At 51.9% G+C, this 26,702-nt stretch overlaps 1 protein-coding gene across 3 annotated transcripts; it reads right to left on the reverse strand.

The window, feature by feature from the left end:
- Positions 1-358: 358 nt before the first annotated feature.
- Positions 359-25,216, reverse strand: CATSPERG (cation channel sperm associated auxiliary subunit gamma). Of its 3 annotated transcripts, XM_073885430.1 has the most exons (30): positions 24,420-25,216; positions 23,691-23,976; positions 23,550-23,603; positions 23,409-23,477; positions 18,284-18,428; positions 17,804-17,933; positions 17,550-17,622; positions 16,919-17,074; positions 13,915-14,086; positions 12,608-12,745; positions 11,553-11,612; positions 11,239-11,358; positions 10,632-10,682; positions 10,397-10,526; positions 9,786-9,897; positions 8,645-8,803; positions 8,443-8,555; positions 7,383-7,596; positions 7,010-7,072; positions 6,712-6,910; positions 6,452-6,573; positions 6,247-6,327; positions 6,099-6,155; positions 3,359-3,515; positions 3,093-3,156; positions 2,855-2,980; positions 2,486-2,575; positions 1,154-1,246; positions 963-1,062; positions 359-879 (listed from the first exon to the last, which is right to left on the reverse strand). In XM_073885430.1, the coding sequence occupies exons 1-30, from the start codon at positions 25,106-25,108 to the stop codon at positions 598-600; spliced, it is 4,305 nt and encodes a 1,434-aa protein (XP_073741531.1). In that variant the 5' UTR covers positions 25,109-25,216; the 3' UTR covers positions 359-597. The 3 variants fall into 3 exon arrangements, with proteins under 3 accessions (XP_073741531.1, XP_073741529.1, XP_073741530.1); XM_073885428.1 differs by lacking the exon at positions 24,420-25,216 and having other exon boundaries at positions 6,084-6,155; positions 23,691-24,081; XM_073885429.1 differs by lacking the exons at positions 23,409-23,477; positions 24,420-25,216 and having other exon boundaries at positions 6,084-6,155; positions 23,691-24,081.
- Positions 25,217-26,702: the final 1,486 nt, after the last annotated feature.

Here is a 26,702-nt window from a genome sequence, read left to right on the forward strand (position 1 = left end):
CCAGACCCCTATAGACATTGAAGACTTCTGGATCAAACTGTACCTGAAGCCCAATTAAAGCCCATAAATTACCATTTCTATGTAGGCCATTTAAGTGAAATTTTTGTTACTTGCAACTAAAACAAAAATCCTAACCTCTCCAGAGTCCCCTCCTTAAGCTAGACACTAGATAGGTATTGAAATTCAAAATATTTAATGATTGGTACTAAACCTGGGCACTGAACAATCAGAATGTACTGCAGGCCACAGAGACGGGCCTGGGTCATGGAAGACCTTGCTGAACTGAGGGGAGGTTGGGGGCAGCCTGGGGAGGGGCGGAGTTGTTAGGCACACAGAGAAGCTGCTATTTACCAGTTAGCACAGAAGGATTTTGACTTTAATAACCTGTATGGCCGTGTGGTACAAACTAACTGAACGTGAGCCCTTACAAGGGCCCACAGCTGGTCCCGAAATAAGGATTTAGGTCTGAAGGAGCAGTGAATATTGAAGCAAAACAAAACAAAACAAAAAAGCCTGGGACAAGAGTGATAATTGCTTTTCCAAGATGGCTCAGGAAGTGAGGGGGCACGCTGGTGGGGGTTGGGGCAGGCAAGAGGCTCAGGTAATAGACTGCTTCTTTGAGGTTTCCTCAGGGGCCTCCTGGTTCCCCTCTGCCACTTTGGAACTGACACTGGAGCTGACGCTGGAGCTGCCCCTGGATTTGGTCCCAGACGTCCCGCTAAAGACTCTAGAAGAGGACGTGTAGGTGCAGTAGGATTCTGATGTGAGGATGTTGTTGATCTTCCAGCGGAGGATGTTGCAGGCCTTCACCATAACAGGCAACAGGAGGCAGAAGATGATGTAGAGGATCACCAGACCGATAAACACACTGGATGACACCTGCAGACGCCACACAACAGACATGGGTGGGCAGCCTGAGAGCCCCATTCTCCTAACAGGGCAGCTCCTCGGCAGCCACTCACCATGAGGATTAAGAGGGCCCGCTTGGCACTGAGTGGGAGCCCATGGATATGCAACAGGAAGATGAGCTGGTGGTCACAGTATGTGCTCTTGTCCACACCTCTGGGGGGAAGGATGGGGTTCAGCATTGGGGGAGGAGTCGGGCACCCCATAGGAAGCCCCCAACTCTACCTGGGCTACATGCCTGGCTCACCTGTTGCTCACCAACACCTTGAAGAAGAATTCGGGGGCGAAGATGGTATGGGGAATGGTGTCATGGCATGGGGAGTTCTCCAGACACAGCCACCTGGGGACCCAAGTTCAGGCAACGTGCTACAAATCATGCCTAGCATGTGCCAACCTCTGATCTCTCCCTCCAGCCCACAAACTCTGGGTGAGCACCAACTAGATGTAATCTCGTCCCTTCTTCCCTGATTCACTCCTTCATTCATTCATCCAATAAGCCTGACTCCACGCCTACCCTGTGATGGGCTGTTTACTCATTCACGTCCTGTTGCCTTAACATCTCCATCTGTCAATTCCTCCATTACAGTGCAATCATCTAGATCATGGAGTGTAGATCTATCATGTGCCAGCTCCTCATTTATTCCTTGCTGCCTTCATTCCTTCAGCCCACAAATATACCTTGAGTACCTACTAGGTACAAAGTCACATCTCCATTCATTTATGCTTTCCTTTATTCATTTATTCAATAAATATAGGTTGACTACTGACTAGGTACAAGGTGGTTGCTCCATTCATTCATTCACTTCCTTCATTTGCTCATGGTATCATTTCCGTCCTTTCACTGACTCAAAAATATTTATTGAGCCCCTATACATTAATTTGTTCCTCCATTGTTTTATTCATTCATCAAGGACCTCCATTCAAATGTCAATAAATGCCTACCATGAATGAATGAATGAATTCCTTCACTGTCTCAGTCAACAAATACTATGTTTAGTCTATCAGGACCTGGGCCTATAAGGGGGACAGAACCGACAAGAGACAGTGACAGCCCAGGGTGGGGGGAGGTTGGGATGGCGGAGGCACAGAGAGGTGAGGGTGAGAAGAGGCAAAGCACAGGAGGACGTGGGAACCCAGGTCCCATTTAGGGCGGTGAGAAAAGTCCCCTGGATGAAGGGGCATCTGAACTAAGGCCTGAAGAAAGAATAAGAGGGACCAGCACTGCAGACAAGGAGTCAGCCCCATTTGAGGAACACGAAGGCAGTCAGTCTGGCCTGAAGATCAAGAGGTCTCCCAGAGGGCGCCTGGGTGGCTCAGTTGGTTAAGCCACTGCCTTCGGCTCAGGTCATGATCCTGGAGTCCCGGGATCGAGTCCCGCATCAGGCTCCCTGCTCGGCAGGGAGTCTGCTTCTCCCTCTGACCCTCTTCCCTCTCGTGCTCTCTATCTTTCATTCTCTCTCTCTCAAATAAATAAATAAAATCTTTAAAAAAAAAAAAAAAGAGGTCTCCCAGAGGCAGAAGGGACAACAGCCCAGACAGACTGTGGATAAGGGGACCCGCAGTCAGGCCATGCACTCACTCGATGCCCAAACTCTGATGGGTCATGATGTTGAAGGCCGAGTCCTTGGTGGTCGTTGTGTTCTTGGTGGTCCAGATGAGGCTGTTAGTCCTGTGCAGGACCATGTAACCTCAGTGGGAGGCGGGGGGGGAGGGCACTGCTGCAGGTGCAGAGAGAGGCCAGCAGTATGAGCAGTGGAAGGACGGGGCAGGGGGAGCCTTAGGAGGGCGGGGCCTGGCAGCAAGGGCGGGCAAGCATTTGTGCCATCCTAGGAGCCTTGAGATACCAGGTGAGTGGTGCTTGCAGCGAGGGTGAGGTCTGTGGCTGGGAAGCAGGAGAGGCCTGCAGAGGAAAGAGGGTGGATTTTGGGCAGGGTCCTGCAGGCATTACTTGTCCAAGGGGCTGTTGAAGCGGTAAATCTCCTCCTCGCTGTATTCCTTGATGGTGTCCATTGTGGGCCCACCGCCTACCACCTTGAGCACGTAGCTGCCGGGTGCAGAGGTGCATGTGCACTGGCTTCAGGGTCCAGAATCCTGCATCAGCTCTACCACCCACTCCGCACACTCTCCCCTATCCATTCCCACCCCCCCCAAACTCCCGTCAGCCACTGGTTTGGCCACATCTTTACCTGCCCTGAAAACTGCCTGAATCTCCCGTCACCAAGTCTTGGATCAAGAAGAAAGGGTAGAAGACTGTGGGGTGGGAGGGAGGCCAGGAGAAAAAATTAGCTTGGCCCGAGAAGTGGAGGGTGGAGAAGGGGAGGAAGGAGAGATGAGAAGACCGAGGGGAAGAGCAGAGGGTGAGTGAGGAAGTGAACGGGCAGTGAGGGAAGGCGGGCCCAGTGGTGGGGACAGAGGACTGTGAAGGAATGGGGCAAGGGGACTGGACACGCACTATCGCGGAAGAGGAAGCAGGGCATCTCGGGGTCAATGTGCACACAGTCGAAGTAGTGCTTGTTTTGCAGGCGGTTGTACTCTAGTGTGTAGGTGATGTCGAAGGCCAGCCGCTTGCCTGGGGGGCAGCCGATGAGCACTGGCACCATCAAGTTGCCCTAGGTGGGAGGAGAAAAGCCTTGCACTGGGGCGCGCGGCAGACACCCCTCCTCCCACACACCTCGCCCCTTCCTGCCAGGCTCATCCTCACCACTGCCATACGACCATTATTACCATTAAGACAATACTCTAAAAAGTGCAAACTATTTATGTCGTTCTTACTGTGTGCAAGGCATGGGTTGATGTTCTAAGTGCTTCAAGCTCAAGTTGAATCCTCAAAAAAAACAAGCCTTGTACGGTAGAGACTATTCACATCCCATGACAGAGATGGCGAATGTGAGGCACAGGGAGGTCAAGCCATTCGTTAATTACCCAAAGCCCCACCTGGAGTGGGTAGAGCTGGAATTGGAACTGAGACATTGGCTCCAGCTGCCTCCAGAAAAAGACACACATCACTATCACCCACACCTATGGGGGAGCCAACTTGTAGGTGTACTGCATGGGGCTCAGGTTGGGCCTGAATTCTCAAATAATAATAGATTGGGGAGGAACCTGGGGTATAGGAGGGAAGTGAAGCTCAGGATGGGGGTCAGAGGTTAGGGAAGTCCCATGACATCATCTTCAAAATGAACAGCCTTTGGCCCATTTCGGGGGTAGGGTCCAAAGGTTTCATCCAATTGTCAAAGGGACAGGGACATGCAAAGACTGTGGCATGGGCTTCACAGGGACTGGGGAGAGGGGTTGGTGTCCACAGATTAAGCAAGCACTCCCCATGCTAGGCCTGGGCCCAAGATTTGACACCTATCAGCCACTCATGCACTGGGAGGTCCAGTGGGCAGCTCAGATTCAGTCTATCCACAACTCATCTTGGCTAATGGCACCTCATGCCTCCATGTTCAGGCTAAAAGCCTTGTCCTGGAAACCTCTCTCTCTCATACCCACAGTCAGTCCATCTAGACATCCTGTTGTCTAGACTTCAAAACAGAGCCATCTCCTCCCCAAACCCCTCAACTCTCTTGCCCTCCCCCCCCGCGCCTTGTCTCGCCCAACCTTGTTTCCTCCCTGGTCTTCCTGCTCCTGCCCCTCTCCCCAGTCTATCCCCTGCATGCAGCCTGTGAACGCCTGAGTCCCTCCTTGGCTCCTGGGGCACCATGGCCCCCTAGGCCTCACGTGACCTGCCCCCTTACTTCATCTCATCTCCCTCCACTTTCCTCTGGGCACACACTGTGACAAGTTTCACATCCATCCCCATTCCCATTCCTGTTCCTGCCTCTCCTCCAGCCCAGAGCAGCAGTTCACTATAAGGACTTCTGCACTTATCTTCCTAGTTTCTTCATGCAAATAAAAGCCAACATGAATATATGTTCTCAATTAGCCCCCTTCATGCTAATGTTTTATACATACTGTTCTGCACCCAGGTTTTTTCTCTTAAGAATAAAATACACTTTGGAGGTATCTGAGTGGTACAGTCAGTTTGGCATCCGACTCTCGGTTTCAGCTCAGGTCTGATCTCAGGGTCATGGGATTGAGCCCTGCATCAGGCTCCACGCTCAGTGTGGAGTCTGCTTGAGTTTCTCTCTCTGCCCCTTCCCCCTGCTCATGCTCCCTCCCTCTCTCTTAAATAAATAAATAGCTCTTAAAAACAAAATAAAATACACTTTGGAAACTATTCCATATCAGTATGTGGAGATCTTCTTTCCCTTTTTTTTTTTTTTTACAACTGCATAGTTTTCCATTGCATGGATGTACCATGATTTATTTAACCACTCCCCTATTAACAGACATTTAGGTTGTTTCCAACATTTTGCTGTAACAGGGTGTTGCAGATTAGACTCCTAGAATGGATCCTTTGGGTCAAAAATGAGGTATTAACTTTGATAACTTTGGTTATCATTAGAAGGAAAATAATGCATATCACCAAGGCTAGCAGGAAATACTTACTGGAGTGGCTGAGTCAGCCACTCCTCCCTGCTCTCCTTCTCCCCACAATGAGTTGGGGGCTATTACAACCCTCTCCTTTCTTTTTTTTTTTAATTTTTATTTTCCTGGGTTATACCAAGCCAGGAGGGAGGATAGCAGGGCCTGTCTGCTGGTGAGTGGGCAAGGAAGTGGGTGAGAACAAGACACCTCGGTCAAGTCCCTCCTTTACCACTTATTAGCTCCTTGGGTTACTCTGAGCAGATGTCTGCACCTCTCTGAGCCTCAGCGTCTGCCTCTGTACAAAAGGGCTGTTGCATGGGTAAGCAAGTGAAGAACTAAGGACCCACTGGAGTGAACAAAGCACATGTGAGCAGGCAAATGAAGAGCAACATGTGAAAGAAGGGCCCAGTTAGCCCACATGACTTCCTTTGTGCCAACTGGGAACAAAAAGGCCTGTGTCGCAGATGCCTTACTCTTCCGTGCAGAGAAATATTATACATACAAGCCTGGGTGCAACGTACACAACCATAAAGGCAGCCCTTTCTGCAAATACGAAGGATGAAAGGAGTGGGTGGGTGGGTGTGTGGGTGAATGAGCCAAAAGGAAGAAATTATGAATGCACTAGTGGGATTCCCAGGGGGAGCACTCAGAATCAGCCCTGTTGAGACTCAACCCAATCTCCTCCCTCCTGGCACAGGGCCCCATACCCCAAGGTCCAATACTTGCATGCGGGGCCCCTGGTGTGTGTTCTGGAAGCAGTGCCCGACCGCGCCCACCACCTGTGGGTAGAAGCAGGTGATGATGGTGGGTCCCGTGGGCTCAGTCTTTCTCCTCCTCCCGTGTCCCCTCCCCTCCAGTCTTAGACCGAACCTTGACCAACATGGAGGTCTTCATGAGATGATGTCCACTAAGGCCCTGATCAAAGCAAGACCTTTTATCATTGAGCGTAACCTGGGGTTGGGGGCAGAAATGAAGGCGTCAACAGGCCTGCCTGAGGACCCGTGGACAGTTCTAATAGTGCCCTGCCCTGGGAGCTCTGCCCCCACCTCGACACCCCCTCCCCGCTTTATCTCACCCAGAAAAGCACCGAGTTGCGATTAATGAGGACCTTCTGCTTCACCACCGCCTCGATGCAGCCCGGGTCGGCCAGCACCACGCCGAGTTGCACTTTGCTGCTCAGCTCTATGGTGGTGAGCACTACAAGCACAGGGAGGGGTGGGAGGGGTCAAGGCCGCGCGCGTGGGGCGGTGCCCCGCCCCCAGGACTGGCCGACAAGCCCCAGGCCGCAGCCCTCGCCCCGCCCCCGGGGACTCCACTCCAGCCTCGCCCACAGACCGCGCTCCGGCTGGAACTGGAACGAGTGCCCGCGGACCGTCAGGAAAACCGAGAAGCGGTAGCTGGTGCCCTTGTCCAGAAAGATGCGCTCGGGCAGCTCGTGCTTGGCCTTGAGGTCGTAGATCTTCTCGTAGCTGGCCATGTCAATGTACACGTTACTTGCGCTCTGCAAGTTGCTAGCCAGATAGAAGTAGTAATCCTGGGGGATGGGATGCGGGGCAGAGTCAGACCCGGGGTGGGGACGGGGAGGGGTGTCCTGACGCCGCCTCTCCCCCGACCCCCAACCCTGTCCACGCACCTGGTCCAGTTTCTTGTTCTTCCACCAGCGCCAGGTGGAGTCGTGCACCGGGTCCGCGTATGGCTGGGGGGACGGCCGGCACCGTGAGCTGGGGGCGGGGGTGGTGCGGAGACGGCCCCAGGCAGGTGGCATGCCCAGCCCCTAACCCAAAGCCAAAGCTACCAGACCCTGGCCCGCCCCCCACCCCCCAGCCCTACTTCCAGCTCAACAGCCACCCTCCCAAAGCCATCTCTCCAAAGCTCTGCTTGCCGGCTCCCCGGGAACCCCTTAGACTCGGACTCTCCCAGGCAGCTCCGCTGCGTTCCAGCTTCGCGGGCCTTGCTTTCTCCTCAGTCCGGTCTCAGATCAGACCGGGCCCCCGCCAGGAGCCCACCTTGTGGTATTTGGAGTGCAGACAAAGCAGGTAGTAGACGAGGCCCTGGTAGACGGCGAGCGAGTTCTCGTCGTGGAAGCCCGAGGGCTCCAGCACGCGCGGCGGGTGCGCCTGGTAGCGCTCCTGGCGCGTGTAGATCTGCGGGTTGGGCAGGTCCCGCAGGCGCATCACGGTGAAGGGGCAGAAGTTGGTGAAGGAGAGCGTCAGGTGGTTCCTGGGCCGCGGCAGTGGGGGAAGAGCGGCTGACTCTTCGGCGCCTGGCGCACCGTGAACCTCCCCCCTACTCATCAGGCCTTCCTCCCACCTCTGCGCTGCTGAATCTCCAAATCTAATCCAGCCCTGACCTTCCTCCTCAGTCTCAGCCCCTGGTGCCCCTGGACAAATCCCCCTGGACGTCCCTGGGTCCCTCAGACCAGAGTTCTGGACCTCATCCTAGACACCCGCCCCTCCCCCCCGCAACTTCTTAAGCCTTCTTCCACCTCCCTTTTCTCCTCGCCCCCTCTCCCAGCTCCTCCCAGCTCCTCCCAGGCTCTTCGGCAGGTGACCAGAAGGATCATTATTGAGCGCAGTAAAATCTGGCCATGCAGTCCCTCCTCTTAGTCCCATCATGGCTCCCCAGGACCCTCAAGATGAAGTCCAAGTTCCTCCCTATGATCACCAGGCTCACCTTGTCCACCCTGCCCCCAGCACTGCACTCTGTCTGCGCTGTACACTTCTCTCAGTCTTGAACACCCAATTTCCTTTCCTCCTCAAGGCCTTTGCACATGTGGCTTCCCCTGCCTGGAACCCCTTCTCCATCTTATCACCTGGCTAAATCTCCCTCCCCCTTCAGCTCACAGTGGCTCTTGCACCTCTTCTTCTTTGAAGTTCTCCCTGATGGCACCCGCCTCCCCCAGTCTCAGTCAGGCCCCTCCTTTGAACTTCCATGGGCGCTAAGCTGGCCCATCCCAGCCCTGAGGATTGCCATTGGGGATGACTTGCTCTCCCTCCTGCAATAGGGGCTTTGTGTGGGCAGCAGGGAGGGCTCCCTGACTACTGCTGCGGTCCAGGGTCTTCCTACCCCCGCCGCTGCAAGAGGTAGTGGTTGCCGAGCTGCTGGTACATCAGGAGCTGCTCCACGGGCACAAGCCTCTTGACAAGCCGGCCCTGCTTGTTGTTCATAAGGTACACCAGCTGCCGTGGGGAGGCGGGGCCAGGTAAGTTGCTGTCAGCTAGCCACCCTGCGGCTCCCCCACGGCTCCCCATGACCCCCCACCTGGCACCTGGTACAGTTTGCGGTCTTCGTAGAAGAGGGTGACCATGGTCTCACTGGGGGTGTAGAAAGAGGACTGGTGCATCACCTGTAGGCTGACGTACACCTCCCAGGCTTTGGATGGGAACAGTTTGTACATCCGGTAGCTGCCCTCCAGGAGGTACCAGATCTGGGGGTGCAACAGCCAGATGTGTGTGTGTGTGAGGGCCATGGGGACCTCTGACCCCACCTCTCCCTCTGCGCAGCATGATGGCCCCTGTTCCTTGAGGGTGAGGCTTGAGAGCTCACTTCTAGCCGGGGCCAGGTGAGCTCACACACCTTCTCTGTGTGATGCCATTTCTACCCCCCAGAGCCCGAACCCCTCTGCTTCCAGGCCCCACTTGCTACGATAAATGTCTTCAGTGTTCCAGCCGGCTTGAGTGACTATTACTTGAAACTGAAGCATTCCTAATAGTTATACCCCTCCAGGGTTCCCAGGGGTGAGCCCTATCTTCTCCTCACTCTTTGCACCCTCCAGGGTCTCACCATCCCCCTGGCCTCAGTTTCCCATCTCTGCACGGATACCCACCCCACCACACATTTGACTCTGGACCTCAGTCCCTTCTGAGACTCAACCTGGAGGATCTCCTGCAGCCTTGAGGATGCCCCTCCTCCGTGTGGCCTCCTCTATGAAGCCCTCCCTGACCCACACACACATACACACCCCCAGACTGAACTGGAAATTCAGCGGCACCCCCATTTCTGAACTTCCATAGGTACTGTCTTCCTCCCTGCAGCCCCAACTACTCTGAACTGTGGTCGGACGGGGACTCTGTGAGGACAAGGTCCAGGGCTGACTCAGTCACCACTGTACCCCCAGCACTGGGTCAGGTATACAGTAAGTGCTCAATGTTTATGAAGTGAACCACATGATGGAATGAAAGAGGGTCCCCTCTAGAAATCAGATCATGACTCTGAGTCTTTCACTCTGCTGAAAGACTGGGGGGAAAAAATGACTTTCTCTTTGAGTTGCAGGGTTCTCAGCTATAAATGGAGCTTCTGCTGCCCTTCTCTGGAATCCCTGAGGGCATCTCCTCCCCTGAACCCCTTTACCTGGGACAGGGGAAGAAGGGAGACCCCTGGGGTTTGGCGAGAGGAGCAGAGTAGCCCACCTCCTCAGTCTCTGTGACAATAGCCATGTCCCCGTGGAACGAGTTGACCAGGTACTTAATGGACTGCTCCTTGGGGAAATCCACCAGGTAGATGAAGTTTTCATTGTTGTAGCTGCAAAGGGCAGAGATCGGAGCCAGGGACACCCAGGTGAGGCTCCTGCAGGATATCAGCTTCCCTCAACTCCAGGCCTAGCAGGACCCAAGACCCATTTACTCCGCTTTCTGCTAACCTTGTGAGAATATACCTGGAAGCCTGGGTGACCTGCCCACCTGTCAACAGGAACATTTGGCCAACGGAGCGCTTTGCCAACAGCCCATGGAGCTGACTCAGGGGCCCCAAAGTTCCTGAGGGGTGCAAAGTGTCCTAACCTTTCCCCCTGACAATGCCCTTCACATAGGTTGGGCCCTGACATCAGGTTTCATTTAAGAAAGGCCTCCCAGAACTTTAAAACGTCAGCTTCCCCATCCCAGCCCTGACCACCACAGCTCGTGTTTTCCCCATCACAATCCTGAGAACTTCTGGACTTGCGCATGCTCTGAAAACCTGATGACTTCAGAAAGGGCCCCCACCTGATGGGACCAGGAGGGGCAGAATAGGCCCAGCCCCATACCTCTGCAGGAGGAAATTGCCCCAGATGAACAGCAGGTTGTTATACGGGTTGTAGAACATGCCCTTGGGTACCATTGGGAAGTTGGTGTAAGACTCTGTCCCTAGAATCATCAGAAACTCCAGGCCTCGAGCTGGCTGGGACACAGGCAGAGTGGACACAGCAGTGAGGGAAGGGTCATCTGGACCTCTCCTGGCCCTCATCCACCTTTGAGACCCCCTCTGCCTTCCCTTCCTACCATCAGGGATGAATTCTGGGATGGTGTAGACGATGACCAGGTTATCACTGACTACAGCCGGGGAGAACACAGCAAAATCTTCTGAGGCTCTGAGCTTTCAAAACCTGAAACTGGGCAAGTCACCAGCTCCCCAAGCCCTCCAAAAAACCCTCGAATTTGGGCCTGTTAGCCCTTAGAGTTTCTTTATATGAATATGGTAGGGCACAGGACTTGCCTCCTCTGACTTCTTGGCTGGAGAGTACAGTGCACAGCCTATACAACTGTACATAGCAGCCCTATTCTCTGTTCAGTTAAAATAAATAAAATTAAAATAAAATAAAATAAAATAAAATCTCCTTATTGTGAGCCACAGGGTCCTTCCAGATTTGGCTTCTGCCCACCTCTCCAATCTCCCTCCCTCCCCATTCCCCCTCTGTTCCAATTATATTTTTTCTTCTGTTCCTCCATCCCACCAAGCCCATTCTCTACCACTACCTCTTACCCAGGAGTGATGTGAACAACATTTCCCTCCCCCTGTCTGTTGAGCACAGATCCCGCAGACAGGCACGAAGTCCACAATCTGGGCTCCTGCCCCTTCCCATGCAGCCCCCCACAATATCCCAATTACCCAAGTCGTAGCTGACCACCTGGAAATACTTCCTGGTGGTGGGGTCTTGGATCTCCACCAGCATCATTAATATGTAGTCACCAGCAATGAATACGGCCCAGGTTATGGAGCAGTTGGCAACTGGACAGGAAGAGGGAGGTCCAGAGCAGCCCTGGACTCACCCCTCTCCATGTCTCTTGTAACCTATCCCTGTGACTCTCCACCCCTCCCAAGACACCACTGTTCTTTCCCATGACCTCTCCCACCCTTCCCTGCTCTCCCACACTCTTGATCCCCCCACCTGCCTGCCACAGACCCCTCTGGGATCTAGGTACCTTGTATCCCTTCGCACACAGACCGCTGCTTGGGCAGCAACTTGAAGGACACACGACCATCTGTGGAGCAAGGCAGGTCCATGCTCAGGCCCTTCCCAGTCTGTCTGGCATCCCACCACACCAGGTCTCCAGTCGACAAGGGTGTGGTGCCCGTGCCTCCCGCCCCCTTAGTTGTGGGACTTCCGGGGACGAGTCTCACCCCCAACCTGACAGTCACTCACACCTGGCCTTCCACTATGGGTCTCTCTGGTCACAGTAATTTGTTCAGGTCTAGGCACTGACCCAGAATGGGCCAATCAGAGTACAACCAGGGTTCATGCTAGAGCTAATGGAAGAGGCTGCTTTCATTCTTTTGGGGTAACTCAAACTGGTTGGAGATGTGAGCCCCAACTTCCTGGACCATCTTCAACCCCCAAGAGAGGAGTATCTACCTGAAAATGAAGCCAAATCTCAGGGTTCATAATAAAAACCCTTTTAGAGCATCCACTGTGTCCCTAGCACTGTCCTAAGACCTTCACACATGCCAATTTACTTAATCTTTATATCAACCCAAAGAGGCAGGTACTGGTATTATCATTAACCCCATTTTGCAAATGAGGAAAACGAGACCAAAAAGAGAGGTTAAATCACCTGTCCAAAACCACAGGTGACTTGGGTTGGGTGTGTTCAAGCAATCTCTCTCTTTGCTATAATTACTATGCTATACTACCTTGCCAAGATATAGACAGAGTCCTAATGATATAACCAGTGGGCCCCTGGATCTGGCCATGCCTGAAGTTGGACTCTGGTCTTCTCATTTATCAAGTCCACAAATATGCCTAAATGATTTTTGAATTAGGCTTCTGTCCTTTGAAACCAAACAGATCATGAAAGATATATAACACACTCAAGTCCTACTCCACAAATGCAAAACCCACCCCTACTCACAGGGACAACCTCCAGCCTGGGACACCTCCTGAAGGCATCTGGTGAGGGATGAGGGCCAGAGGCTGGAATTCTTGGAGGCATGAGGCCATAGAGGGGTCTCTTGGACTGCCAGAGGCCCCCGTCCTTACCTGTGATGGTCCCAAAATGGACATAGCCTTCCCGCTTGCCAGTCGTGAGGGCCATGATGTACTCTGAGCCATTGCTATGGAAATGCACAGGGCACAGCCTCTTGATGCACTCATTGGCCAGGACACGAACCCAGCTCCCTGTGGGGGCCAGCATGGAACCTCAGACCCAGGTCTATAGACCTGGGACCTGACCCCCATCCATATGGCTATTCAGTGTGGTGTCTGAGGGGCCATTGGCATAGGGCCCAGCTGCCTTTGGGAAAATCTCCCCTTGCTCATACTCTGTCGGTGAGGTACAGATTGGGCTAACCCTACCCTTGTATTCCCCTGGTCAGAGTAAAGGGTTCAGCTGGGCATGTGACCAAGCTAGACCAATCAGAGACAGTACCAGCTTGCCACTACTAATGAAGAGATGCTCTTCCCTGGGGCCCCTGAGAGGATAAAAGTCCATAGATGCTAGATGGAGGGGGGAATCACCATGGCTGCCACGAGGAGAGGCCTAAGCTTCAGTGAGCGCCTAGATCCAACTGTACCTGAAACCAACTGCTCCTGGGCTTTTCATCTATCTAAACCCTTTCTTTGACTTAAGTCCATTTTAATTTGGTTCCTCCTACTGTGAAATGTTCTAAGTAAGAAAGGGACGAAAATGAAGCTGTTGGGAATAAGCCTTAATGAAATATAGGTTATAATACAAGTTTCTGTGACCCTATAAAATGAAATTTCTCATTTATGGGGGGGGAGCTAAGGACCAGGAGGGTTTGGGTATCATTTAAAAGATAAGGTTAAATCAAAAGTCTCTTTTTCCTCTGTGATCAGTCACCTTCGTGAGGTGAGGCTTTTCCTCTCCAACTGCTCATCCCACTTTCTCTGCCTTTCTCTCTGACTCTCCATACCTCTCTCCCACCCCCCAAACTGCTCCTTTGCTATGCATGTCTCTTAGCCTGTCTTCCTCTGTCTTTCTGACTCTGTGTGTGTGTGTGCGTGTGTGTGCGCATGCGCGCCTGCCTCTCTCTCTCTCTTTCTCTCTCTCTCTATCTCTCTCTCCCCCCCTTCCCTCTCACGCCTCCCTCTCCCCTCTGCTGGTTCATAGGTCCAGAGGAAAGCCTTACCCCAGCATATAGAGGGTAGGAGAAGGCCATTTAGGGTGGGTGGGGATGATCAAGGACCTCAGAAAGTCCCTCTAACACACCCCTCCCACCCATGGAAATTCCAATCCCGGGCGTTTCCAGTGGACAGGTTCACTGGGGTGCCCTCCCTGGGGCTCCCACAGGCAGGAACCCTTCCCCGAGATGCCAGGGACCCCTCACCACTGCCGCGGTTGCTCTCGTGGAGGGTGAGATAGGTGCCCGTAAAATAGTAGACAAGCTGGTTCTGCCGAATGAAGAGAGTGCTCTCGGTGGCAATGGCATCATAGATGGTGGCAGTAAAACTGGCCTGAGGGCAGTAGAAGGAGCCTACCCAGCAACTGTCAATGTTCAACTGCAGGAGAGCAGAGTCAGTGGTGAGCAGGTTCACCTTGGCTTCAGCCCCCACATCCTGCCTTGGGAAGAGGGACACCTGCTCTGACAACTGCTTGGGATGGACACAGGCAGCTGCCCCCAGGGCACCTTCCCTGCTCGCCATGAAGTAGTACCTTGTGGCCACACTTCCCCAACATGGGTCAGGGAGGCAGGTGACCCAAGCCAGAGGCAGTTGGGACTTTGTGTGCTCCCTAGAGTTTGGCAGTGCACAGCATACTCAACAGCACACATCAATCTCTGTTCCCCAGGCCAGAGTCAGATCCCAAAGGTCTCATGTTTGGCCCAACCACCCTATTTTACCTTGGACACAACTGGCTGTCAGGCTGACACGCTCTGAACTCACTGACCAATCACTAACACTGGCGATATCATAGACTAACAGTGGGGAAGCACCATTAATGGAGGATTCTTGACTAAAAGAATCTAAATTTAATCAAGCTTCTAGAGCTCAGTACCAGTTTATAGGCAATAATTCCATGGGGTGTTATGTACCAAATTGTGTCCCCACCCCCACTTTATATGTTGAATCCCTAACCCTGCCATTAAGGAGAAAATTAAGGTCCACTGAGGTCATAAAGATGGGTCCCTAATCCTATTGGACTGGTGTCCTTATGAGAAGAGGAAGAAACACCAGAGATCTCTCTCTCTCCACAGATGAGCACAGAAAAGGCACAAACTGAGAAGACACTTGCAAGCTGAGGAGAGGCCTCCCCAGAAACCACCCTCCTGACAACTTGATCTTGGACTTCCAGCCTCAGAACTGTGAGACGATACATGTTTGTTTCAGACACACAGTCTGTGGTATTTTGTTATGGCAGCCTGAGCAGACTACTACATAGGGTCAGAGGAACAAGTTAACCAATTCCATGAAGAAGCAAGCAGCTAAATTCTATAGGACAAAAGGCCTGGTTTCTCCAATTGCCTGAGAAAAGGTGGTAGATGAGGGGAAGGAGGTGGAGTGGGGAGCAGACTTACAGGTGAGAAGAGTATTAAGAGACCTAACTAAACGCAATGTGTTGATCCTGATTCAAACCAACTTTAAAAGACATTTTTAGAAGACATACAATGGCCAACAGACACATGAGAAGATGCTCAACATCACTCATCATCAGGAAAATGCAAATCAAAACCACAGGAAGATATCACCTCACAACTGTCAGAATGGCTAAAATCAACAACACAAGAAACAACAAGTGTTGGGGAGGATGTGGAGAAAAAAGAACCCTCTGGGGTGCCCGGCTCACTCAGTCAGTAGAGCAAGCAACTCTTGATATTGGGGTTGTGAGTTCAAGCCCCATGTTGGGTGTAGAGATTACTTAAAAATAAAATCTTAAAAAAAAAAAGAGGACCCCTCATGCACTGTTGGTGGTAATGCACACTGGTGCAGCCAGTGTGGAAAACAGTATGGAGGTTCCTCAAAAAATTAAAAGTAGAATTACCATATGATCCAGTATAATTTCACTATTGGGTATTTCCCCAAAGAACAGGAAAACACTAATTTGAAAAGATATACGCACCCTTATGTTTACTGAGCATTATTCATAATAGCCAAGATATAGAAGCAGCCCAAATGTCCATCGACTGATGAATGGATAAAGAAGATTGGTATATATATTGCAATGGAATATTACTCAGCCATAAAAAATGAGATCTTGCCATTTGTGACAATATGGATGGACCTACAGGGTGTTATTTTAAGTGAAATAAGTTTGGACAGAAGAAGACAAATACCATATGATTTCACTTATATGTGGAATCTAAAAAAAAAACAAAAACAAATGAATAAACAAACAAACAAACAGAAAGCAGAATCAGATCCATAAATACAGAGAACAAACTGATGGTTGCCAGAGGGCAGGGTTAGGAGGATGAGCAAAATGGGCGAAGGGGAGTGGGAGATACAGGCTTCCAGTCAGGGAATGAATGAGTTACAGGAATAAAAGGTAGAGCACAGGGAACACAGTCAATGGTACTGTAATAGTGCTGTATGGGGACAGATGGTAGCTACACAATGTATAAACTTGCTGAATCACTATGTTGTACATTTGATACTAATGTAACATTGTGTCAACTATATTCAAATAAAAAAATTTCTTTTAATTTTTAAAAAAATTTTAAAAGATTTCATTTATGTATTTGAAAGAGAGAGAGAGTGAGCAAGAGAGAGAGAACATGCAGGGAAGAGGGAGAAGCAGGCTCCCTGCTGAGCAAGGAGCTGGATGTGGGGCTCAATCCCAGGACCCTGAGATCATGACCTGAGCTGATGGCAGATGCTTAACCGACTGAGCCACCTAGGCGCCCCCAAATAAAAAAAAAAGATTTAAGACATTTTTAGATAATTGGGGAATACTGACTCTGGCCCTGTTAGATGATATGAAAGGGTTCTAGCTACTTTTGCTGGGTATCACAACTGCATTGTGGTTTTGTTTTTGTCGAGTACTCATTCTGTGTCTGGCTGATGTTAACTTATACCAAACTCACGATGATTCTATGAGGTGAATATAAAGATTATTTGCATTTTCCAGATGGGACAAATGGGGAATCTGAGGCCCGGGTAGGTGAAATGACTTGGCCCAGGGTCACATAGCCAGGAGTGGCTGAACCTGGCTCTGAAGCCAGAGCGTCTGGCTGCAGTCTTACATCTTCCCTTCCTGCTGGCTGCCTCTCATGGGGGCTGCTATGTCTTTAGGGACTCTTTCCATAGCCCCAGACCCCACCTTATTTTAGAGGCTGAGGCCCAGCACCCTTCAAGAAACCCCAGCCCACCCACCACCTGCCCTGCACCACTCACCTCCACAAGAAAGAAGTCGGTGAAGCTGGTGTCTGTCAGCAGGACGGACTTCTCATCAGGAATGCCACCCAGGATGAGCACAGGTGCCTGGTCCACAGTGTGCCACAGGGCCCTCGATGGGACATTCATGAAGTACCGGGGTATCAGATTGAAGATCTGGTGGGGCGGGGGGAGGAGGGGGCAAGTGGGGATGGAAGGAGGGCTGCTCAACATTCCCCCTGCCCCCCCCATGGCGCCACCTCATGGCCACACTGTGTGTTCAGTTAAGTGCCTGCTGAATGCATGCATGCACCATGACAAAGGAGACTATGGGTGCAGGAGTCAGGCTGACATTGTTTCAAGTCTCGTTCCATAGCTGCATGCTGGGAGACTGGGGGCAAATGGCTCCATCCCTTGGGGGCCTCAGTGTTCTCCTCCTGAAAATGGGTTTGTGTGAGTGTCTTCCCTCACAGGGTCATTGTGAGGACTGAACGTGGTTGCACATTTAGTGGAGCGCTTCACCTGGGGCCTGGTGCAAGGGGAGCACTCTGGAAGTGGGGCCTGCCACTTAACTGGGAAGTCATTGGGGCCCCAGCCCACTGTCTTTAACCCACGTTTTCTACCATGTTTCTCTACTATCTGGGCCCCTTACCTCATTTCCCACAGTGAAATGGAGTGTGTTGTCTTGCTGTCTCTGCAAGAAGCCGTTGATGTTCACCTGAAATCTGGGAAGAGGTGTGGACAAGCACAGGCGAGGGTTCCAGTGTCGGGAGCTCCTACCATAGCTCACAATCACCTCCTTACCCTCTTCCTTCCCTTTGGTCTCCTCCTGGCTTCTTGGGGGATCTGGAGATTAGGAAGTCCCTCCCAGAGTCTACCCCCTGCCCCAGGCTTGGGAAAGGGCACCTTTTATTGGGAATGAAGGGCCCCAGGCCATTGCTGCTGACATCCACACGCATGACCACGCTGCCATTCTTGATGGGCATGGGAGTGTACCAGCTCATGACACACACCTCCTCTGCAGTGCACTGCTCTGCTGGTAGACAGTGGGCACTGAGGTTACTGGGGCCTCCCAAGGGTGCCTTCCAGGCCACAGTCCCCTGGGATCTCCCTGCACCTCCCCAGGCCCCCTCTAGGCCATGGACCCCACTGGGGCCTTTGTGTGGCCCTATCTAGGCCACGGACCCTGCTGAGGCCTCCCTGTGCCCCCTTCCAGGTCACAGACCCCCCTGTGGCATCCCCAAAACTCCCACAACCCCGCCAGGCCATGGGCTCCTCTGAGGATGTCAGCCTCCCCCTCAAGGTCATGGACTCTGCTAAGGCCCCCAGCAAGCTCCCCACAAACCTTGCCAGGCTATGGCCCCTCCAGGTGCCCCCCAAGCCCACCTTTGCTGCGGAAGGGGGCTGCCTCCATCTGGATCTGCAGCTGCTCTATCTTCCACTGATGGAAGTTGACTGGGGACTGGAAGGTCACCAGCACCACGGGCTTCAGCCCCGTCAGGTGGCCCTTGCGGACCTGGGCCTCAGAGGACTGAGGGCAAGATGGCCCCACAGGTGTGTACTTAGGAGAGGCTCTGGGTACCCCTGCCTTGAGCCCATCTTCTTAGACTAGGTGGGAGAACAGACTCTCCACCACGGGAAGGTCAGAGAACACGGTCTAGGTTTGGGGTTGGGGTGGGGACAGGTCAGGCTAGGAGACAGGCAGAGGGGCTAGGTGCTGTGAGGGAGTCACAGGAGGAGGTAAGGCCAGAGCCAGGGTCTTCAGACAGGATTTGGGTGGAGGGAATGCACAGGGAATAGCATGGGATAAGCAAACGTGGGCAGGTGGGGATGAATCTGGCACCCAGAGCTACGAGGAGCCTCTTCCCTCACTTCAGGGGTTCCCAGTCCCACTCTTGAGGTTTCCATCCTCTCTGCAGAAATTTGACTCTCTACCACCCTTCCCCTCCCACCCCCCCACCCCCCCGGTCAGAGGATAGCCAGGTTTTGGAGCTGGAGCCTGTGGGTGAGGGTGGGATAGGGCAGTTACACAGAAAGGAACAGGTAAGCAGCAAGAGGAGATAGCCAGGGACAGCCTCCCAGAGATTCCAGAGTCCTGGCTGGGTGGAGAAAGAGAGGCAGGGCTTACAGTTGAGAAGAAAGGAGGGAAGGAGAAGGGTGTACCAGGTGTACGGAACAGCATACGCAAAGGCTTAGAGCCATCTCCAAGAGAAGGCTGCACTCAAGCAGCCCTCTTGGGTGGGGGGTAGGCTGTGAGACCAGGGAGAGAGATTTAATGGGTTCAACCAGGGGTGCCTGGCTGACTCAGTCGGTTGAGCATCTGCCTTCAGCTCAGGTCATGATCCCGTAGTCAGGGTCCTCAGATGGAGCTCCACATCAGGCTCCCTGCTCAGTGGGAAATCTCCCTCTCTCTCTGCCCCTCCCCCCACTGGCGCGTGTATGCGTGCGCACACCTTTATGTGTATGTCTCAAATTAATAAATAAAATCTTTAGAAAAAATAATGGGCCCAACCACCTTTGCACAGGCCTTCATCGGCTCAGCCAGGGCTCTTTCAACCCTGCCAACAGCACCTGTCCCAGCCCTACTTCTGGGTTTTTCTTTTTTTTTTTAAGTAGGCCCCACGCCCAGCATGGAGTCCAAGAGGGGGCTTGAACTCACAACCCTGAGATCAAGACCTGAGCCGCGATCAAGAGTCAGATGCTTAACAGACTGAGCCACCCAGGAGCCCCTTGGGTTTTTCAACCACACAGCTGCAGGTGTCAGTGAGGCGGGGCTCTCCCGCTGGTGCCAAAGTGGCCCTGGTCCTGTCCACCCTCAACTCCTGCCTAGACCACCGGACAGCCTCCTCACTGTCTCCCTGCCCCCCCTCCCCCAGCAGGAAGGAGCCTGGGAACACCTGAATCAGATTAGGCGCTCCTTTGCTCAGAAGCTTCTCGTGGTTCCAGCTCACTCAGAGCGGGGGCCGAGTCCTCGCTCTGCCTGGGGTCACTTCCCTGCCCTGCCTCCTCCCACTGTGCCCTCACTCATGGCTCCTTACACACAGCAGCCTCTGTCCTACTTCAGGACCACTGCGCTCTTTGTGCCAGCCTCTCCTGTGGCCTGGGGTGCTTCCCCCAGCCTCCTCAGTCGTCCCTTTTCATCACTCAGGTCTCTGCTCAAGCCTCTTCAGAGACCTTCCCCAACCATCCTGTAACACCTTCTTTTCTAATATATAAAATATTTTATTTTCTTCTTTGCACTGATTAGTTTTCAGAAATTATTTTATGTATTTTATGTATTTACTTGCTGATTGCTTCCCTGGTGGCCTGAATCCATAAGAAAAACCTGCCCTGCTGAGCAGGAAGCCTGATGTGGGGCTCCATCCCAGGACCAGAAGATCATGACCTGAGCCAAAGCCATGCTGTTAATCATTATATAGCCCATGTTGTAAAAAAAAAAAAAAAAGGCGGGGGGGAGATCTGACTCATTGTAGGTGTTGAATGGCCAGATAAAGGTATTATTATCACATTTTTACAGATGAGGAGAGAAGGTTCATGGGGTAAAACTGTCTGCTCAGGGTCATACTCTACAAACTTGTTGTTAGCATTCACTCGAGCTCTTTCTTTTTTTTTTTTTTTTAAAGATTTTATTTATTTATTTGACAGAGAGAGACACAGCGAGAGAGGGAACACAAGCAGGGGGAGTGGGAGAGGGAGAAGCAGGCTTCCCGCCGAGCAGGGAGCCCAATGCGGGGCTCGATCCCAGGGCCCTGGGATCATGACCTGAGCCGAAGGCAGACGCTTAACGACTGAGCCACCCAGGCGCCCCTCACTCGAGCTCTTTCTATGAACCAGACACTTGCTAAGTGCTTCACACATGTTTAATAATTTTGTGAAGCAGGTATGATCACTATTGAAACCTTGATAAGGATGAGGAAACTTTGATACAGAGACGTTAAGTAATTTTCCAGAGATCACACAGTTATTATGTAGCAGAGCTGGGATTTGAACCCAGGCAGCCTAGCTTCAGAGCCCAAACTATCAACTATCATGCCACACTTCCTCCAAGTAAATGTTAGTCAGTGGCAGATTCAAACCCAGGTCTGCTGCCTCCAGAACTTCAGTTCTAGACTACAACATTCTACGGTCCTCAAAAGCTTACTTGAGCCAAAACAATCTTGGAAAAGAACAACAAAGTTGGAGGACTCAGACTTCCTGACTTGAAAACTTACTACATCCAGAGGAATCAAGACTATGTGATACTGGTATATGGGCAGACACATAGAGCAATGGAATGGAATTATACCCAGAAATAAACCTTTACAGTTATGGTCAATTGATTTCTGTTGTTGTTGTTGTTGTTTTTAAGATTTTATTTATTTATTTATTTATTTATTTATTTGAGAGAGAGAGAATGAGCAGTAAGGAGGGGCAGAGGGAAAGAGAGAGAAGCAGACTCCCTGCTGAGCAGGAAGCCTGATGTGGGCTCGAAGCCAGGACCTGAAGATCATGACCTGAGCCAAAGGCAGATGCTTCACCGACTGAGCCACCCAGGAGGCCTGGTCAATTGATTTCTGACAAGAGTGCCAAGACAATTCATTTATACACATGGTAATGGGATAACAGGATATTCACATGCAAAGTTGGACCCCTACCTCACACCACACACACAAAAAATAACTCAAAATGGATCAAAGACCTAAACATAAGAGCTAAAACTAAAAAACTCTCAGAAGAAAACATGGAAGTCAATCTTCATGACCCAGGCACAGCCTTCTTAGACAACACCAAAAGCAGAAGCAACAAAAGAAAAAAACTGATAAATTGGACTTCATCAAGGTTAAAAACATTGGTGCTATTTCATGGTCTGTGAATTACACTTCAGTAAACATAAAACCTTTGTGCTTTAAAGGACACCATCAAGAAAATGAAAAGACAACCCATAGAATGTGTCAAAATATTTACAAATCATACATCTGATAAGCAACTAGTATCCAGAATATATAAGGAAATTTTACAATGCAACAATAGAAAGACAACCCAATTTGGCAAAGGATTTGGATAGATATTTCTCCAAAGAAGATAAATAAGTTAAGAGTGAGCATATGTTTAACATCAGGAGTCATGAGGGAAATGTAACTCAAAACCACAATGAGATACCACCTCACACCCTCATCTTTTGGCTATAACCAAAAGATGAACAAGTGTTGGTGAAGATACAGAGAAACTAGTACCATCCCTCATACATTGCTGATGGGAATGGAAAATGATCCAATTGCTTTGGAGAGCAATCAGGCAGTTCCTCGGAAGTGAAACAGAGTTAACATTAAGACCCAGCAATTCCATTTGTAGGCATTTACCTAAGAGAACTGAAAACATATGTCCACAGAAAAACTTGTGCACACATTTATAACAGCATTGTCCATAATAGCCACTCCCACAAAATGGAAAAACTCAAATCTCCATCAATTAATGAATGGATAAATGAAATGTAGCACATCCTTACAATTTAATATTATTCAGTCATTAAAAGGGAAACACTCAGGCGCCTGGGTGGCTCAGTTGGTTAAGCGACTGCCTTCGGCTCAGGTCATGATCCTGGAATCCCAGGATCGAGTCCCGCATCAGGCTCCCAGCTCGGCAGGGAGTCTGCTTCTCCCTCTGACCCTCTTCCCTCTCGTGCTCTCTATCTCTCATTCTCTTTCTCTCAAATAAATAAATAAAATCTTTAAAAAAAAAAAAAAGGGAAACACTCAGGGCGCCTGGGTGGCTCCGTTGTTAAGCATCTACCTTTCGCTCAGGTCATGATCCCAGGGTCCTGGGATCAAGCCCCGCATTGGGCATCCTGCTCCACAGGAGGCCTGCTTCTCCCTCTCCCACTCCCCCTGCTTTTGTTCCTGCTCTCGCTCTCTTGCTCTGTCAAATAAATAAAATCTTAATAAATAAATAAATAGATAGATAGATAGATAGATAAATAAATAAATAAAAGGGAAACGCTGATACATGCTACAGCATAGGCAAGCCTTGAAAATGTGTTGAGTGAAAGAAGCCAGGCACAAAAGGCATTACCTCTTGGATAACTCCATTTATATGAAATGTCCTGAATAAGTAAATTCATAGGAACAGAAAGTAGATCAGTAGTCTCCAGAGACTGAAGGATGGGGGTACTGGGTTTCTTTATAGGGTGATGAATGTGGTCTGTAATTAGTGGTAATGGTTGCACAACTTTGTTAATATACTAAAAACTATTAAACTGTTCACTTTAAATGGAGAATTTTATGATATATGAGTTACATCTCAATCTTTTAAAAAGATTTATCTATTTATTTTGGAGAGAAAGAGAGAGGGGAAAGGGGAGGAAGAGGATGAGAGGGAGAGAGAGCCCCAATCCGACTCTACCCTGAGAGTGGAGCAGAGGCGAGTCTCAGTACCAAGTCAAAACCAAGAGTCAGACGCTCAACCTACTGCGCCACCCAGGCACCCCATCTCGATTTTTTTAATGGCAAAAAAAAAAGCTTACTTGAGCACCTACTATGTGCCTGGTGGGATACTGGGAATCCTCTTGAATCCTTAGGGTCCCCAAGGTCTGGTGGTGCCACCACTATTAAAATGTTAGAGATTGGGGAAGCTGAGGGCCACACAGAATGAGCTCACCCCCGCTGCACTCACTTACCTCTCCATTGCAGGAGTAGTTGATCTTCAGGTAGTATGGGAAGCTCAGGTATTTCTGCAAGAAAAGGTTGGGCAAATGTCCAGAGCCCAGTAGGGTGCAGATCTATGACCTCTCCCATTCACCTGACCCCAGTCCCCTCACCTCGCCCTGGTCGGTGGGTACATCCACCAGCGGGCTGAACACATTGTCCACTGTCTCCAGGGGCTCTTGATCGAAGAAGCGGTCGCTCATGCCATTTTTGCCTACCGTCTCGAACTTGTTCAGGACAACCTGCCAGGTGCACTCCTGGACATCCTGGATCGCCCACAGCCTCCACGATGCCAATAGCACCGCCAGTAGTGCCCACAGCGCCCGCAGGACTCGGAGTTTCGGCCACGCAGGGCCAGCAGGGTACATCGCGGGGGGCAGCGTGCAACGTGACTCGAACCTGGAGAAGGGGGTCAACACCTGCCAGCCAGACTGCGCCCGAGAGCCACCTTCCGAGATCCTACCAAGTTCCTGCGCTTCGCCCAGCCCCTGCTCCTGGCCCCACCTCTACTCAGACTTCTGGCCCCACCCTTGCTCTTACTCTTGCTCCTGGCCCCGCCCCTGCACTTGCTCCTGGCCCCGCCCCTGCACTTGCTCCTGGCCCCGCCTCTGCACTGGCTCCTGGCCCCGCCCCCGCTCTTGCTTCTGGCCCCGCCCCTGCTCTTGCTCCTGGTTCCGCTTCTGCTCCAGATTTCGCCCTTGACCCAGATGCTGCACCTGCTCCTATTCTGGATCCCACCTCTATTTTTACTCCAGGTCCCTCCTCTACTCTGGCTCCTGGACACGCCCCTGCTCCTAGTTTCACCCCGCCTCCTCGCCTCACCCCTTAACCTTGCCCCATACTTGTTCTCTGCTCCGCCTCTGCTCTGCATCCCGCCCCTACTCTTCACCGGGTCTCGGTTTCTGTTTCTGGCTTTGGCTGTGCCGCATCTATTTTCCCCAGTCCTGCTACTCTCTCTGGTTGTGCACTTGCACTTGCACCTGCACCTGGCTCCGCCCCCACCTCTTGCCCCGTCCCCCCACTTCTCTTCGCATCTCCGCTTTCTCCTGACCCGGGCCCTACCCTGGTACCGGGTCCTGTATCTAGCCTCTCCCTTCTCCGGTTCCTGGGCCCAGACTTTCTCTACGCCCCGCCCCTTTCCCTGTCCCCGCCCCTGTTTCTCTCCTGGAGCTTGCTCCTGGGTCGGCTTCCCTTCCTTGCCCCGCCCCCGTTCCTGTAGCTGTCCCTGTTCTTCGACCCGCCCCTTATCGATTCGCCTTTTCCCCCGGTCTTTGGAGAGCGGTCCTTCTTGAGCCTGCCCCTCACCCCGCCCCCTCGTAGAACCACGCCCATTCTCCTTAGATGCCCTCTCTCTGCCTCGGGATCTCTCCTCGCCACTGGCCTTCCCCTCGCTCCGCGCCTTCTCCTCTCCCTGCCCCTTTTTCTCGTTCCACGCGGGCGCTATCTTGTCGGCCAGCGTCTTCTCGGTCCTCACCTTTCCCCCGAACCGCGACATCTTTTGGTCCCACTCTCCCTTTCCACCCTTTTCCATACCCTGCACAGCTACCGGCTCCACGTCCCGCCTCTTATAGCCCCGCCCCTACTCATCTCCTCGCTTCTTCTCTTAGCCTGTACTTGCTCGTCGCCCCGCCCTTTCTCCACCCCTCCCCTCCTTTGCTCGGTCCCTCCACTCCCCTCCCTCTCTCCTGCTTCTCCCCTTCTCGCCTCCCCCTCCTCCTTCCCCTTCTCTCCGCCCCCCGCCCCCCGCATCCCTCCCTGGGGTGGCCCCAGGCACCTCCCTCTTCTCCCCCGCCCCGCGGTACCAGTCACTTAGTTGAAACCGGTCAACCGTCGCTTGGCCGCTCCAGTCCCGCCCCTCTTGCCCGGTTTCAAAATGGCCGCCCACACTTCCACAACCGATTTCCGCCTGTCCCGAGGCCCGTCCGCCCCGCGCGCCCGTCTCCACGGTAACGCTCGTCCCAAACGGCGCCTGCGACTTGGCGGCGTGGTGAAAGCGGTGCTCGACACCCTGGCGCCCGGGGCCTGGCGGGCTGAGGGTGCTGGAGACAAGAGTTTGTGATTGGAGGGTCTTCAGGGAGTTCCTACCGGTTGTTCTGGAAGCCCTCACTCGTCCTCTGCCGCCATCAGGCTTTTATATCTAAAAAAAATCTCTTTTTTTTTTTTTAAGATTTTATTTATTTATTTGAGAGAGAGAGAATGAGAGATAGAGAGCACGAGAGGCAAGAGGGCCAGAGGGAGAAGCAGACTCCCTGCTGAGCAGGGAGCCCGACGTGGGACTCGATCCCGGGACTCCAGGATCATGACCTGAGCCGAAGGCAGTCGCTTAACCAACTGAGCCACCCAGGCGCCCTATCTAAAAAAATCTCTTAAAAAACGTTTGGTCTCCTTGTGGGAATTAATCTGACTGCGGCTTAACACCCTGCTCTACACAGCAGGGGCACAAGCAAACCATCTCATAGAGTTGTGGGGAGCCTATAAGATAACACGTGAAGAATGCCTGGCGGAAATACTCAATAGAGTAATAATTTTCATTTGTATTCTGATGCCCCACAGTTAAGGATTCAGACCATGGCTTTTCGATGAACTGCAAAGCTGACTTTAGCCTAAATCCATGATTTTCATACTTTAGCGTGCATTAGACTCACCGGAAGAGCTTGTTAAACACGTTGTCGGGCTCCACCGCCCAGAGTTTGATTCAGTAGCTCTGAGGTGGGGCTGGAGAAGTTGTATTTCTGGCAAGTTTTCAGGTGATGCGGATACTGATGGTCTGGGGACCACACCTGGAGAACCAGTGCGCTAAAGCAAGCCCTCTGTGTAGCTAGCCCCCAGGACCTCAGGGAAATACCCAGCTGGTTCCCAGAGTCCTGCCTAATCTCCTCCCGGTGCCATTCCTATCCAGCTCATCTCCTTTCTCCCTATAGACCTGTGTAGTCTACAGCCCAGTCTCACGGAGGGACTTGCATACCCTTGATCAGGATTGTTCCCTCTCTCCTCCACACTGTGTCCATGCAGTAACACCCTTTGGAACACTACTCCCTACTTTGTCACTGGCTGACCACTTTCCTTACCTGGGGTCTTGTCTGTAAGATATGACCAGTCCCATCCCTCCTCTGAACACACTAGAC

This window comes from Callorhinus ursinus, unplaced genomic scaffold (genome assembly GCF_003265705.2).
Source record: "Callorhinus ursinus isolate GAN/ISIS: 27379988/994484 unplaced genomic scaffold, GSC_fseal_2.0 scaffold61, whole genome shotgun sequence".
Lineage (NCBI taxonomy): Eukaryota > Metazoa > Chordata > Mammalia > Carnivora > Otariidae > Callorhinus > Callorhinus ursinus.